This window comes from Sparus aurata, chromosome 24 (assembly GCF_900880675.1).
Source record: "Sparus aurata chromosome 24, fSpaAur1.1, whole genome shotgun sequence".
Classification (NCBI taxonomy): Eukaryota; Metazoa; Chordata; class Actinopteri; order Spariformes; family Sparidae; genus Sparus; species Sparus aurata.
The window spans coordinates 11068520-11084605 of NC_044210.1; the positions used below are offsets into that span (position 1 = coordinate 11068520).

At 42.1% G+C, this 16086-nt stretch overlaps 1 protein-coding gene across 6 annotated transcripts in view; it reads left to right on the forward strand.

The window, feature by feature from the left end:
- dmd (dystrophin) overlaps positions 1–16086 on the forward strand; it is a 303308-nt gene that overhangs the window by 214691 nt on the left and 72531 nt on the right. For all 6 annotated transcript variants that reach the window (XM_030409547.1, XM_030409548.1, XM_030409549.1 and 3 more), the window contains 12 exons: positions 38–160; positions 249–383; positions 1413–1565; positions 3300–3470; positions 9163–9285; positions 10263–10435; positions 10544–10679; positions 13771–13946; positions 14189–14336; positions 14683–14808; positions 15387–15536; positions 15684–15782. In XM_030409547.1, the coding sequence (XP_030265407.1) occupies positions 38–160; positions 249–383; positions 1413–1565; positions 3300–3470; positions 9163–9285; positions 10263–10435; positions 10544–10679; positions 13771–13946; positions 14189–14336; positions 14683–14808; positions 15387–15536; positions 15684–15782 (1713 nt within the window). The remainder of the gene's footprint in view (positions 1–37; positions 161–248; positions 384–1412; positions 1566–3299; positions 3471–9162; positions 9286–10262; positions 10436–10543; positions 10680–13770; positions 13947–14188; positions 14337–14682; positions 14809–15386; positions 15537–15683; positions 15783–16086) is intronic.

The following is a 16086-nucleotide window of genomic DNA, read 5'->3' on the forward strand; positions in this document are numbered from 1 at the left end:
TGATCTTCCCTTCCTTGTCTGCATGTGTGTGTGTCAGACGGCGGCGTCGGCCAAGGAGCTGGAGCAGTACTACAGCGAAGCACAGATCTGGCTGGAGCTTCTGGAGGAGGAAGCCAAACAGGGAGAGAACCTCAAGGAGGAGGACTTCCAGGAGGACAAGGTCTCACACAAACACGTACAGCAGAATTAATGACGTCTGTCTTGACTGTGTCATGTGCACTTACGAACAATGTGCGTGTGCCGTGCAGGATTGTGAAGAAGGTGCAGTGAAGGAGTTATTGTTGAAAGGAGAGAATCTACAGAAGAGAGTCCCGGATCAGGACAAGAGAGAGCAGCTCAGACTGAAACACAACCAGCTCAACAGCAAGTACAACGCCGTCAAGGTAACCTCAGACTGTGAGACACCGGACATTGATAGGAAATCTGAGAGTTTATCCAGAAACACAAGGAGCTCCAGTTCTGCTGCCCACAGATCAACGCTGTGACAATCATACATGTCCAATATTTACAGCTCGACATGAACTGCTGCAGCCAAAAGATGAATGAGTCCACTGTCCATCTAAAATCTGTTAAATCAGAAGACATGTCATCATAAGGCACACACACATACTGCCTACTTCAAAATGCCATCTGACTGACTCATCCTTACTTTTGATTATTTTTTTTCCATTTGCTGAATGTCACTCTGCGATGAATTGTGGGTTATTTCCTTAGTTTGGCATTTCGGGGAAAATGTATAATGTGCTTTTCCTGCTGAGTCAGATAAAAACACTGAAGCCACTCATGTTTGTGCATTAAAGGCGTAATATGTAACAACTGCCCTCTCGAATTCAGACTCTAAACAAACATGGTTGCCAAATAGCTGCCATTCGCTGGTTAGCTAAACTAGCCATGTAGCTGACACGCCTATTAGCTGAGTCTACCAGGAAAATGTTGGTTTCATTCACCTCTTGAAGTTAAAAGTGGCCAGGAGCTAGCTGGTAATCAGGCTTACTTCAGTAGATGGATGTTTTGACATTTCTTCACATTCTGTCGATAATTATAGCTAATTTTTGTTATGTTTTAAACTAGAAGTCTTTTGTTTAAAACCTTCAGTCATGAAGCTAGAGCTGAGAAAGGTTAGCTTAGCTTAGCTTAGCTTAACTTAGTGTAAAGACCGGAAACAAAAACAAAAAATATATAACGTGTTGATTAGTGAACTTTAGTGAACCTATTCAACAGGTTTTGTAACATTCAGACAAAGCCATGCTCGCTATTCCCCCCTGTTTCCAGTCTTTATGCTAAGCTAAGCTACTTCTACTGGCTTAAACCTTATATTTAAAGGTTAAATTTAAAAGCAAACTTGTTTCATGACATGTCACTCCGAATTCTGAGACGTTCCTGAGTGTATATTTGTGCATGTGAACTTATAGGACCTGCGTCTGCTGAGGAACAGGAAGGCGTTGGCCATTGCTCCCCAGTGGTACCAGTACAGGAGGAAGTCACATGACCTGCTGGCCTGGCTGGACGACATCCAGCGCAGCGTGGACCAGCTGCCCGACCCCCCGGAGGGAGAGAGGGTCAAGGTGATAAAACGCACACATAAACACATAGAACAATAATCTATCATCATGTCACTGTCATGTTAAGTAATAATCATGAAGCTTGATGTGCAGCTTCTTCATTTCTGTCTTCTTCATCATCCAGCTCTTCATCTCACTCTCCACTCATCTTTCTTTGTCTTTGATGTGTTCATGTCCCACAAAACCTCTTTCTGTCTTCGTATTCTTACCTCTCATCTTTTCCCACTTTTGGACGAAGGGTTGGTGTCAAGGCTTTTGCATTTTCATCCACTCAGGAAGAGCACACCTGGAAAACATCCTTATATCTTATATCACATCAATGCTTGTTCCCTTCAGCTTTCTGTGGCATTTTAAGATCATTAAATCATGTCTAGATTATTTGTAAAACAGCCATGAAATTCTCATTGACTCTGACTTTAGATGACCAATGCTTAATGACCTGCACACTGTACTTTCGTGTTTATACCGCTGAGTCTCATGACTTCACATCGCAAAGAAACTGTGAAAAGATCTCGCCTGAGGTTGATTTTACTGCTCAAGACGAGAGCAAAAATTATAACTCTTTAATTCAACACCCTTATTTAACATTAAAATGATCATTCAAACAATTAAAATTACTTATAACATAAAATGATGGACTATGATTGAGTTGTTAGCATACATAAGGGCTTTTTAAGTTTATTAATGTATTTATGAACAATTAAAACTCTTATGAAGCATCTGTAATCGATTTTTCATATATATTAGTAATAATAATACAATTAACTCCATTGATTTGACCATGATATATTAATGTGAAAGGTCCCATATTGTGGATAGAATCACCGCCCTGGCACAGCCGAGGTTGCAAAAACTTTGGCAGAGCTGATGTGGAAACACGGTGGGCGTGGCCTGCTCAGGCCTGTGAGGGCTGACCAATCAGAGCCGACTGAGCTTTTCAGTTGGGGTTTCTTAAAGAGACAGGCACGGGTAGTAAAGGACAATATGATTAAAACTTACTGCTTGAACATTCAAGTAGACACTCACAAAACTATGGGACCTTTAATGCTACATTCAGGTGCAGCTTGTGGAAATACGGATGTGGAAAAGCTTTGACGGCCAAACCCTGGACTGCACCTGTTTTTCCTGCCTCCACCCTGACTCTGTGTGTGTGTCTTTTACTTTCAGATGATCGTTATGACATTTCGCTAAGCGGGACGTCTGAACTCGCTCGCCTCAGACTCGCCTGTCATTGCCGCAACTGAGATTCCTCACTGCCTGTCTGTCTGTCTGTCTGTCTGCTCATCTATCTGTCTCTCTGTCTCCGCTTCTTTTCACCCCTCCACACCTCACACACTGCGCCTACTCCTCTGTACTTATTTTAAAAGGCCGGTGATTGTACTCCTTCTCAATGTAAATAAAGTCTGAAGGCAGTGTGCGCCTCCTAGCTACAGCAGCGCTTATTTTATATGGATTGTTCAAATGGAGACAAATACTATCAATAATACAATAAATTCCTTTGAATGTTTGACACTGACAAACATGATTTTCTATCCCTTTTATTAATGTGCTGTGTCTTTGTTGGAGTGTGTGCTAAGGAGTAAATGAACGTCTTCTATTATTATTTATTAATTGTCACTGTGTGTGTGTGAGTGTATTATTCGAGTACATCCACATGCCTCTCTGTGCTCACCCCAACCCCCCCCTCCCCTGTGCTCAGCCAATAGCGAGTGACCACCTGGTTGATCTGTCCAATAGGAAATTGGCTCAGAGTTCGACAAGAAGAAGGAGGAGCTTAAGGAGTTGCAGGGCTTAGCCAATCAGCTCTCAGAAGCTGGAGCCGCCAGTCTAGTGGAGCCCCGCCAACTCCAGCTCAACAAGCGCTGGGTTGAGGTGGAGGGCAAGTTCATACCCTTCAAAAGACAAAGTGTGAGTTTCAGTAGGCACGACTTCTATATGTACAGTACTAACAGAGGGTACGATACTAATACTAATACTAATACTTCTGCATAATACTGCCATCTAAGCTCTAAACATTTGTAAGACAGTGTGTGAGTAACAGTTTTCACTAACTATCAGAATGAAATAAGCTTTAAAAAGCAGAGGTTTGGGTTTAACTGAGGTCCTCATTTTATTTACAAAACTATTAAAATTCACAATAAACAAAAACAATACGTTGTCATCAGTAAACAAGGTTTATTCCAATTGGTTGTTCAGGTCCAATTCTGATCCGAGTACAAGCTAAAGAAAAAACTCATCATCATTTTGAGAAAAGCTCCTGTTCACTTTCTTGCCAAGAGTTTGATTAGAAGATTGATACTTCTCTCATGTCTGGGTGTCGAATATGAAGCTAGCAGTGAGGCAGTAAGCTTAGCTTGCCACCAACACCGAGGACAGGGTTCAATTGCTATCCTCGCTCTGTCCAGAGTTTTAAAAATCTGCCTAGCAGGGTTCTGACTTCAGCAGCATAATTAGCCAAATCTGGTGCTATACTGCTAATTTGCAACATAGCTTAGTGTGGTGCTAATTGTGATGCTAGTTAGCAACATAGTTAGCTGAGGATGGTGCCATTTAGGACTATAGTAACATAACTTTGTTGCTAGCAGGAGGCTAAAATCACTAATGCGAGTTTCAGATGCCTGGTAGGTCAATTGCTTTTACTTTGGAGGTGCTAGTTAGCACCATAGTTAGCATACTCTAAGTCATAAGAGTGGTATTAACCTCATCATCTAATCTAACTATTCACAAGAAGGCAAAAAAGCATATTTTGCTAAATGTACAGAAATACAATGGAATCAAGTGAGTCAAAGAAGACATTTATCTATAATCATTTATAACAAATGTCTTAGTTAAAGTCTGGTGTCTTACTGTCAACAGATCATATGAAAAGACAAAAAAACAAAGTGTCAGTCCATCTCTTGATACTTTCTGACTTTCCTCTAAGCTCCAAGCACACCGGTTCCTACAAAATACAGAACATTTTGAAAAACGGCCAAGTTTTAGTAGTGATTTCCGCGTGAGTATTTGTGGCAACAGTATTGAGTCAAAATAAAAGCATTGCCAACATTGTGGCTCACTGATATGTTTTTAATAGTTTTTGAACAACAATAGAGCTCCATGGCTCAGAGGAAGAAGATAAAATCAGACTCTGATACTCACACAATACTTGTTAGTATGCACATGGGATTAGTTGACAATAAGACAAATATACAATATGACCAGACTTATCCTTTAAGATAGAATGAAGCTCCAACCGTAACACCCAGAAATATTTTCAGTAATGTCAGCCCACAGTTAGTTTAAAAAGTTACCTCAGTCTAAATCAGAATGAGATTGTTCCCTCAGGAATAATATCCGAGTGGCTTTTTTTGTTTTTCTTTGCTGCATTCTCATTAACATGTCTTCTGTGTACATGTGAAACCTGCTCACATGTCTGAATCTCATTGGTTTCTCTGTCTTGCCTCTGTGTCACCGCATGCTCCCCGCCCCCTCTCGCCAAACCAATTAAATTACAACCTCGCAGTTCCCTGATCTGCCAGTCTCTGAAGATGTATGTACCTTGTCCACCAATCACATGAATCGACCACATGCACCGACACCACATAGTATCAACTGTTGGATGAACACACATCTGAACGGGCAGTTATGCGTTACTTCAGGCACACTGAGAGGACTCTCAAGCACATATCCAGTGACATTTTAATTTTGACTGAACACACTGGCTCTGCGTCGGCGTGGTGCAGTAGACCCAGGAGCTGCCCAGTCCTCCGAGCTGCTGCTCTCGAGCTGTTTAGGCACTTCAGTGCATTGCTGGAGAACTCTTAAGCAGTAATTGATGCACTTCATTTCTCGGACTCTCCACGCTGGTGTGTCTACTCTGTAATCACAGGCCGAGTTCAACTTTAGTCGACAGCTTCAAAAGTTACACAGAATACAAAAACTCTACTTCTTATCCTGTATATGATGAAACAATTCACTTAATCCCAACCAGGCTCACGGGTGATGTTGAAGCTGACCTTTGACCTTTTGTGTGAGAAAGAATACATCATAATATGTGATAGGTGGGCATGTGAGAGACATCTCGCCCAATCATATTCACTACTTTCATCCTCTTGTATGAGTGCTAGAGGTATTAAGTTGCAGGATTGGCATCCAAAGAATTTAAGGTCAACACAAATAACAAAAAAAAGTGTAACTCAATTTTACACTTTAAAGTGTGTTTACAGGTCTTGGGGATTTCTACTGCATATGTGAAAAAAGTAGCATAAAGCCTTTTGTGGCTTCAGATGAAGCTTGTGATGTCACTCAGTGGCTGAGTTGCATTGTGGGTATTGTAGGCTGCAGGTTTTGAAAAGCAGTCCACTGGTCAAAGATTGCACTCTTGAGCTGTTGGACTCAGAAACAGAAAAGCCTTTTTTAAAATTCCCCCAAATGTATCTTCTTTTTCAAAACCTGCTGCCTACATTACCCACAATTCAACTAAGCCACTGTGTGATATGGCTGGAGGCAGTTTATCACATGCATAGCTTCCTCTGGAGCCACAAAAGGCTTTATAATACTTTTTATACATACGCAGTAAAACTCCACAAGACATGTAAACACACTTTAATTTGTAAAATTGGTGGAGTAACCCTTTAGGCAGATGAAAACAAAGTCTACGCATGTCTCATCTGGCAGAGAATCTCAAACATGCGTGTGAAGCAAAAGCAAGCAAAACACTTTTTCCCCCCCATAAAAATGTGGTCTCGTGGTTTGCAGATGGTTTTTGAAATATGATACAGTTATATCCAGGTGTGAAATATAGATCAACAGATAACGCGCTCTTGGTAGTTATCGCAGTTTTCAAGAGCTAACCTGAGTTTCAGATGTACTTAAAAGACAAATGCATTTAACTGTGTAAGCATAAGAAAAAGTAACATAGCTCCTTTAATGATTAGATGCTAAAATCATAACAATATTTCATCAGCTTTTACATAGGCAGATTAACTAGACCATATATTTCATACAAACGTACCTGTGTGATAATTTTATTAAGCCGTTCTCAGAGGAAATTAAGGTCCCCAGAACACTGTTTGAAGCAAGAAAGGTGGCAGGGTCCGCCACATAGGAACAAAGTGAATATTGTGTTGTCAGTTTGTTTATTCAGTTTATTCAGTCATGAAAACAAAGAGAGGCACAACAACGTCCACAAAAACTACACAGCGCACCTTTAAAATTGAAATGTTAAGTTTCCCCCGATTTGCATTTTCACCGGTAAAAATATTGTTTGGGTGGATTTTTCATATCCAAAAAGTCGATTTCAGGCTCCCCCATGCTGGGATCCCCCTCATTATGAATCTAAATGTAACCTATGGCTATACTTGATGCTGTCACGTGAAAAAAATTCATCAGATCCAAATGAATGAGGACACAATCTAATCACACCTATCTGCACGGCAGCACCAAAATAGAGCCCTTACTCATGTTCATCTCCTCTCAGCGCCTCAGCAGCAGTGAATCATTGCAGCATACTGTCAGATCCGAGTGTATATTCGGACGCTGCTGCCTTTTACTCAGGGTTTTTGATAAAGACAAATACAGTACAGATGTGTGTTCAGTCCAAGCCATCTAGAAGGAAGAGAACAGCAGACCAGATTGTGAGAGTGGGAGACGCAAGCTATTTTGTATTCTTTCCCCGACTTGTATCTGCAGTCACAAACCTTCGATCTATAAAAACAAAAACAAGAAAATCAGTAAGAGTGACGACAACAGGCATCTCGAAAAACTGCCCGCCCACACTGATTCAGTTTTAAGATGCTGGGAAGGAATGTGTTTTTGCTGGCGGGAGCAAAAGATCCGTCAGTCTAGACGAAGACTAGAATAACTCGCTCGAGCCAAACTTCCTGCTCAGAGTGAGACATCGGCCACTTTAGTATGAGACGCGCCACATGTTGCTTTAAGCCTCCCCCCTTCACATCCAGATCTGCTCTGCTCCCGTGTTCAGTAGTGCTCAGTGACATCACAAACACACGCATAGATGTCAGAAAAGGCTCCAGATTAAAAGTGCAACGTGTGCGTCAGACGTGATTATTGTGATTTATGAATAATAATAACTTTAAAGTCCGTCTCTTTGCCAAATATCAGCACAGATATTGTAGCAATGATTTCAAAGAGCACAACAGAAAGTCTAATTAAAGTTTAAAAACGATGTTAGTGGCAAAATTGGGGTAAGCTAAGCTAATTAGCTCAGCTCTTACCCAACCACAACAATCTTGTATATTAAAACTTTGCTACATGTGAACATACTGTTCATGTATTTTGTCATGGTCTTGTGAGAGTGTGCACACATCTGTATATTTCTTATTTCTTTACCCCGGTGTGACAGAGCTCTCTATGATGCTAATGCTAATGCTAACAGTGAGCAGAGACACTGGGACGTTCAAAACCGGCTCTTCATTTTACTTCATAACACACACTGCACATGTGTGAAAAGGAAACTTTATCTACCGACTATTGTTAGTTTGAAATGCAGTTAAAGGGTCATTACACCAATTTTACACACTAGTTTTCCTCACCGATGGGAAACAAGCTTGGACATAGCGTTTAAAAGACATGGGCATTCATTGGAAAGGGAGGGTTTATCGGAAAACATACTAAGTTGCTTTTTTTTTTGGAACCTGACACTGATGAATGCAAGTCAGAAAAATATTTCATCCTCTGCTGCTTCAATTTTGACCATTATTACTCTTGCGAGTTCCCAAAGTGCGTTGCTAAATCACAGGAGTACGCTGTTAATGACTCGCGCGCCAAAAAGCCACCAAATTGAACATTTGTATCCCTGCAGAGGATATTCAGTCCATTAGCGAGTGAGTGAATCAGCCTCCGTCCCGCTCCTGTGGAAGTCATTATTACTGAACCCAGAGCTGACTTTTTGACTTAAGTCCGGCAGCGATCATTACCTTCCTGTGAGGCGGCTAATAATGCAAACAGAGGTGTTTTTAATTATTTTTTTTTAATTTGGGGTTAATTAAAGCATCGTTTAAAGGTGACAGGAGCGTGAAAATGAGGCGAAGTGAACCGAGCCGAGTGCTAATGTCCCAGTATCTCTGCACCTTGAAGCGGAGTTTCATTAACCACGAGTGTTACGTATCATGATCGGAGCAAATGTGAAAAATTAATTTCTATTTCAAGCACTGACTAATAATCAAAACGCTCAAATGGATTAACAACACAAGCCTGAGTGTGATCATGATATACAGCAGGGAGTAGTATCGTGTTTGAAGAGACACACGTTATATCTGACAGCCTTGAAGAAGATCTGGGGCTCCATTTATCAAAGTTCATTATTTGAAATTCGTCCACAATAGCTAATTTATATAGGTTTTATATAGAATACACTGCAATAATGTATTTATTCTGTAGATCTGATTTGGATTTTCTCAGATATTTTTTTAAAAGTTCTTTGATAACTGAATCCCCAGAGAATAAGAACGTGATTCTTTTGTATGAAGTCATAATATTTTTGTGTTTTTCTGATCTACCTTTCTACTTTGTGTGTTGGTTCCCCCGCCCTCCTGTGTGTGTATGTATGTGTGTGTGTGTGTGTGTGTGTGTGTGTGTGTGTGTGTGTGTGGGTGTCCAGGAGTATCTCACAGAGCTGCAGGCGTTGCTGCGTTCAGTGTCAGAGACGGACTTCAAGCTGAACTCTCCTGAATACTGGCCCGCAGCGTATTATAACCTGCCTCAGCAGGAGCACTGCCTGAAGGTCAGCACTGCCTCTGTGTTTCTGTCGGAGAGACACAGATTGTATTTCTCGGTGGATAATATCACGGACAGTCGGTTCAAAGCAGTATGGTAATGATTCGAAGTAAATATTCAAATTAAGGTTGGGACGATACCAGAAGCTTAAACTTTGTTACAATACTTTTATTTTTTTTATTTTTTTTTTTTTTAAACTCTTTCTGTTACCTCTTTCAAGAAAAAGGAAAAAAATCCTCTGCACACATAATAGGATTTTTTGGTATTCACAACATGCACAGGGAGAAAAGTAATTAAACTATTTGTGGTAAAGTTAATACCAAGTACATGGTTCTTGTCATACAGTTAAATGGCCATATTGTACAGTATTAAACACCTGGTATCAAAACAGCTTTGCAATATTCCCAATGCTTCTGACCACCATAACACAAATGCAAAAATAGTGTGTTTGGTGTGTAAAATATCTCCTTTAAAGAGGCCTTATGTCCGAAAATGTGTTTAAAACAGTCAGAAATGAACTAAAAATATCAACAGAACGTAAAGAAACCATGTCAACATGTCAAAGATGTCCGTGTACTGTGTCGAAGAGATGGCTACTGAAGTTAGTATGCTAACCAGCTAGCCCCATATCTGAATTCATGAATTCAACCTCATTTTCCTTCCTTCCTCTCCTGGTAGTCTGGTTAGCTGCGTGGCTAACTCAGCTATGAAGCTAACAGCAGGTTCAGTCATGGATGTATAAAAAGAATGCAGTCAGCAGCAGTTAGCAGCTACTCTGGTAATATGCTGGGAGAGTGAATTCAAGGTTTCAGAAAAAGGACAGTAGAAAAATAAATGAAATACATTAAATACATTTCGATTAGCAGATGTTTCATGTGGTAAAGTTTGTACCTGCTGTGTATCTCTGTGTTAAGATGTTAATACTACAAAAGTATATGATACACATTCCCTCTATGTGTCCTCCGCCTGCACCGCCACACACAGGAGGTGAAGGGGAGCATCGACAAGCTGCAGGGTCCGGTGGTGGGAGCGCTGGCCCGTAGGGAGGAGATGGTGTCTGGGGCCCGGCCTCTGGAGGGCCAGAGGATCCAAGAGTCCGCCACCCTCCTCAACACCAACTGGGACAAGCTGAACAAGCTGTACCAGGACCGGCTAAAGTAAGGAGAGAACCACGTGATGTGATTGCCTTAATGTTGAGTCATTTCATGCCGCCATTTGACTGAAAATATGTGTGTGTGCGTGTGTGCGTGTGTGTTCACGTCAAGGCGTTGGCAGGATTGCAACGCCAAGTGGCAGAAGCTTGTTTCAGATCAGAAGGCGCTGGAGGAGTGGCTGAGCGACGCCGAGAGCACTTTAAAACTGGCCGAGAGTGAGCCAGCACAACACAGACAGCACCTCAGGGTAACACACACACTCACACACACACACACACACAACCAGAAACACAAGCATTTCTGTACAAATCTCAAGAAAGTAAGTCTGATTGTACCCGGAAAACTGCTGAGTGTCTTCCAGATGTAGATGAGTCATACTCTGTCTCCAGTGTTCACCAACGCTGCCGAGGTGCCCTTGAGCAAGGCACATGGGTCCAAACTGCTTCCGTCTGCACTTTCATCTTTCTTTCTCTCAGTTTGCCGCCCTCACGGGTGCCTCGTTTTGCATAGAAACAAATTTCCCTGCCGGAGCGCGACGAGGCAGCATGTGACATGGACCTAACAGGATGTGACACGTGATGACATGATCTGGTTGACATGACATCGAAGTGTGTCATCACAGTTAATTCATTCGCATCATCATTTTCTGGGTAATGATTAGTTAGTAATCAATTAGGACATGTACTCCCAGTCTTTTCATTCATCTCTGAAGCCACAGTTGCACAGATATCTACTTGAGTTAGCATGCTAACCAGCTAGCCCTGGCCTGTTACGGTCCAAAGCTCCTGTGCTAGCAGCGTAAACACTCCCCTGGTCACCAAGCTCCCAGTGCACACCTTACTTATCATAGCTAACGGTAGCTTCACTTAGCGGCAGTTAGTGATCACCCACGGTCATATGCCCCTGTTTGTTTTGAGTATGAATTTGACAGAAGGCCAATTCTTTCATGTTGCGCCTTTAAGCTAACTGCTAACATGCTCACAGTGACAGTGCTAATATGCAGATGTTGTTGAGCAGGTATGATATTTACTGTTTACATGGTTGTAGTCGAGCATGTTAGACTTTCCACATATTTTCAAATAAATGAAACAAGGATGAAACATGTAATATACAGCATAGTTTTTAAATACCGAATATAAGCAATCTAGGGTATAAAATAGTGATATCTGACTTTTCTTTAAGAATTCTGAGTCTTTTTAAATCCCAGATTAAGAAGAAAAAGCAGAATTTATTAGAAAAAAGTCAGAATTGTTGTCTAATAAATACAGGTGTGGTCACTGCTAAACTTTTACTTCAGAAGACCATCATCAGTCATGTACACATGCAATAAAAATGTCTGTCATAGCCGTAACAGACCAACACTCCCATTACAGAATTTGAACTATGTGACTCGTCACTCACCACGTCTGGTGACACATAATAAAAAATGTCATGACATAATAAGATGCCAAAACAAGGCATGACATAACTTTCCAAACACAACGTAACATCACAGCATGACATTAAGTCCCTGTGTGTAGTCATTGGTTTTTTTAATGCCCATCCAGAGTTGGTAACACACACACACACACACACACACACACACACACACGCTGGCACACAGATGGCAGTCATCAGGAGGAAAAAGGCAGCGAGCGTCTGACAGGGCAGTCAGCCTCAATACAAACACAGCGCTTTCCCTTTTTAGGCCTTATGTAACAATATTATGTCATCAATTCTGACATTTCAATGTTACATCAACCCCAAAAAAAACTGAAATTGGAGGATTACGAGAAAAGCAATTTCATACAAGTGAGGAACAGTGGGCTTTTTACATCGACGGGGTTTAAAGGAATATTGTGCGAGGAATCGTTTTTTCCGCAGAGGAAAGATGTTGAAGGGTTGTTTTCACAGACGGAGCTGACTTTTAGTTTTTTAGTTTTCAGCTACTGCGGTTAAACTGAGGCACTCAACCCTGCATATGAAGTACTGTGTGTGTGTGTTTGTGTGTGTGTGTGTGTGTGTGTGTGTGTGTTTGCATCATCAGACGTGCCCGGTCCACTTTGGGCTGCTGTGATCAGCTCTCAATGTCCACCTGCACAGACAGGGATGCAGTGTCCAAGTGCCACTCAAGTGCCAACCTGTATGCATGTGTGTGTGAGTGCATATGTGTGTGTGTGTGTGTGTGTGTCTGTGTCCGTGTGTGTGGTGTGTGAGTGTGTGCTTTGGAGACAGAGGACCATCTGGTACCTCATATCACAAGCTGCCACCTGAACCGCACCCAAACCTGATCCCCAAGTGTACAAACACACACACTCAGACATATTGAGAGAACCGGTCTTGATAGAGTTGTGGGGACACTGTTTGGACCTTCATTCATTTACACACAAAAAAACAATCCTTTTCCTAATTTCTCCCACCTTAAAGCATAGTTTCACTGTTTTGGCTCAGTGCGTCAGGTAACCTCTGTCCAGGTCAACGCAAAGTTTGAGAACAGTGTAGTTTTAAATGTTGTGTTTTTTTAAGTATTACTTTTTTTTTTACCTTTGGGTGGAGCCAGGCTGTTTCCTGTCTGACTGTTTCCTGAGTTAAATCGTAGATGTATCAATCTTCTCTTCTAACACGCTGCAAAAACACAAATAAACTCCTTTCCCAAAAACGGTGAACTATTCCTTTAAAGATGACATTAGAAAGAATTAGGAATAACACGTCTTTCTGCTTTGGCTTAAAATTCCATTAATTTACCCTTAAATAATGATGCACTGAAGGAATTTTGTATCTGCCGTGCATTTCTTATTAGATACAATGACTTTTAATACTTTGATGTATTTTAATGGTTTAGGAGCCAAAAAAACCTTTAAACTGACTGAATAATATAAAAAGCAAACTATTAATTTATGCCACTGTTCAATTCAATTAAGGTGAAAATTCCTGGATGGCTTTCATGCTCTTTAGTTAATTCAAGTCGTAACCCAAGAAAAAAACCCTTAAAACATGCAGATAAACCATTTAAATACAAAAATTTTGAGTGAAAGCTGAATTTGCATTCTAATTGAATTAATCAGGTACCTGTACGTTTCACACTCACACTTTAAAAATCTGTTCATGCTGTGCAGGAGACAAAAATAAATAAAACGCACCCAAAAATCGATGATCATTATAACATCTCAAAAGGTGAAAGTAATTTTAGCGATCACTTAATATTTTTTTTATTTATTGATTTAGAGGTGTTTGCCTTCGTGGATAAATTAGCGTATAAATCAAGTTCCACCATGTAAACACACAACCATACAATGGAAGCTACTCACCTACCCTCTGTGTGTGTGTGTGTGTGTGTGTGTGTGTGTGTGCGTGTGCAGGACCTGACGGAGGCCATACCCATCGAGGAGGTGGTGCTGGGCAGGGTGAACTCCGCGGGGGAGGACATCAGCCAGTTGAGCACGCCAGACGACGCCTCGCGCCTCCAGTCGCAGCTCAAGTTGCTCAACACTAACTGGGCGAACGTCTGCCATCAGCTTAACGAGCACAAGAGGAGGTGTGTGTGCGCATGTGTGTGTGTGTGTGTGTGTGTGTGTGGGTGGGTGCAGGTCACGGATAATCTGTTTGTCGTACTTTCGAACGTCCCTGAAAGAACGTTTTTGTGGAATGTTATTTGTTTGATGCGTCAGTGTTTTCATTAGAATTTGAAACTCTTGAGGTAAAATAACAGATATATTCCGTAGCAGCGTCTCACCCTCCTTCCCGCTTCTTTTCTGCCTCCACCCTCCACTCCCGCAGGTCGGCAGAGGCGCGGACGGCGGCCGCGGGGCTGCAGGAGGACATGGGCTCGATGCTGGGCTGGCTGGACCGGGCGGAGGGCGTCCTGGCGATCCCCCTCCAGCCCGCAGAACCACAGCACATCAGAGACACTCTGGGCAAAGTCCAGGTACCACGAAGACACACAGCGCAGCAGCTACAATAAGCCACTGAGCTCTGTGTAATTTAATTTAGCTGCCATCATACTGCAAATTAGTTCTTTCTAATTACACTGTGGAAAAAAAAACATTGCATGTGTGTGCTGGCTTGCTGAATTTAATTTAGAGGGTATTACAGCTTCAAATAAGATGCTGTAATGTTTAATTTTAAAATGCAACCTTCAAAATACTCTATTGTGTGTGTGTGTTTACATAATTTGATTGAAGGAGCGCGTGTCCTACATTGAGCCGCCGCAATGATTTCTTATTAATTTCAGCCCTGTGTGTGTGTGTGTGTGTGTTATCTGCGCGTGTCAGGCACATGTGGAGGAGCTTCCTGCCAAGAAGGCGGCGATGGAGGATCTGAACTCCAGACACAAGCAGATAACGCTTCCTGCCGACAGACAGAAAGACATCAGGATCATCAACGGTCGCTGGGCTCAGGTCAGCGGCCCCGCCACTGCGAGCGACGCGGCTAACAGCGCGCCGGCGCTCTGTAAACAGACATTCATCTTCGCCCGTCAGAACAAAGCTGCCCTGGGCTGTAAACGCGCGCCGTGTATATCATGATGTTTTGTACTGATAAAGGTAATGAGGAGTCGTGACTGCTGATGGGGCTCCTGCTAATACACACAGATGTAGTGTGGCGTCCTCCGACTGGGCGTGCAGGAGGGAGCCAAAATAATAAAAAGTCATCCGTTACATAATAAGTTGGAAAAAGTACCCCTTCAAAAATAACAATGAACAATGAAAACATGATATAACTAGCAATCTGCTACTAGAACAGGTGAAATTGTCTGAAAACAAGCTAACAATACAGTGCAATAAAACATCACCACCAACTGCAGTATATCTGATAACCTGCTTTCAGTCAGTTGATTACATTCAATAAATTCAAATTACATGGGACATAAATGGGCCTAAATGTTGTAATCTGTGGTTTTAGTATGTCAACAGAAATATCCTGACTTTGACTCCCATGTGCGATTGTAAATTGTTAATCACAGTCTGTCTCGGTTCAGGTGTCCAAGGCTCTGCCTGAGCGTCAGCTGGAGATCGAGGGGCTGCTGAGGGAGCTGGAGCAGCTTCAGGGTCAGCTGGACGACCTGTCGGCCTGGGCGTCCAACACCAGAGCCAAGCTGGAGCAGAGCCCCGAGGAGCCGCCGGCCAGAGTAACACTCACACACACGAGCACTTCTTCACCTTCATATTCTGCCCAGATTTGAAAATACAGGATTTCAAAATGCCTCCAAGGGAAGTTTTGAATGAATCTGTTTATGGAATGTATTCATGTAGCGTCGTCTCTGTTTGTTTCCCAGCTCATTGAGGAAGTGCAAGTCAAGCAGCCAGAAGTGGAGTTTGTTTTGGAGCGGGCCGATCACCTGTACAAAGACAGTCCTCCCAACCAAACGGGCAAGGTGAGGGAATCAAACACTACGCTGATGATTCATCTGCTGAAGGGAACCAACAGGAAGCTTGCGGCACATATGCTTTTTTCATATGCTGCGGACGTTATTCTGTGGAAGCATTTTCAGGACATGCTCAGTGTTAAATACACTCGGTTGCTGTATTCGTTTGGGCAATGAAATAAACACTTCTCTCTTTCATCTCACCACTAGTTCAGCTTCAAGTGTTTCATCAAATCCTTATTATGTACTTCATTAATGTACGTCAGAGATCGTTACGCCTTTTGAAGATCAAAGACACCCGAGCATATTCAAC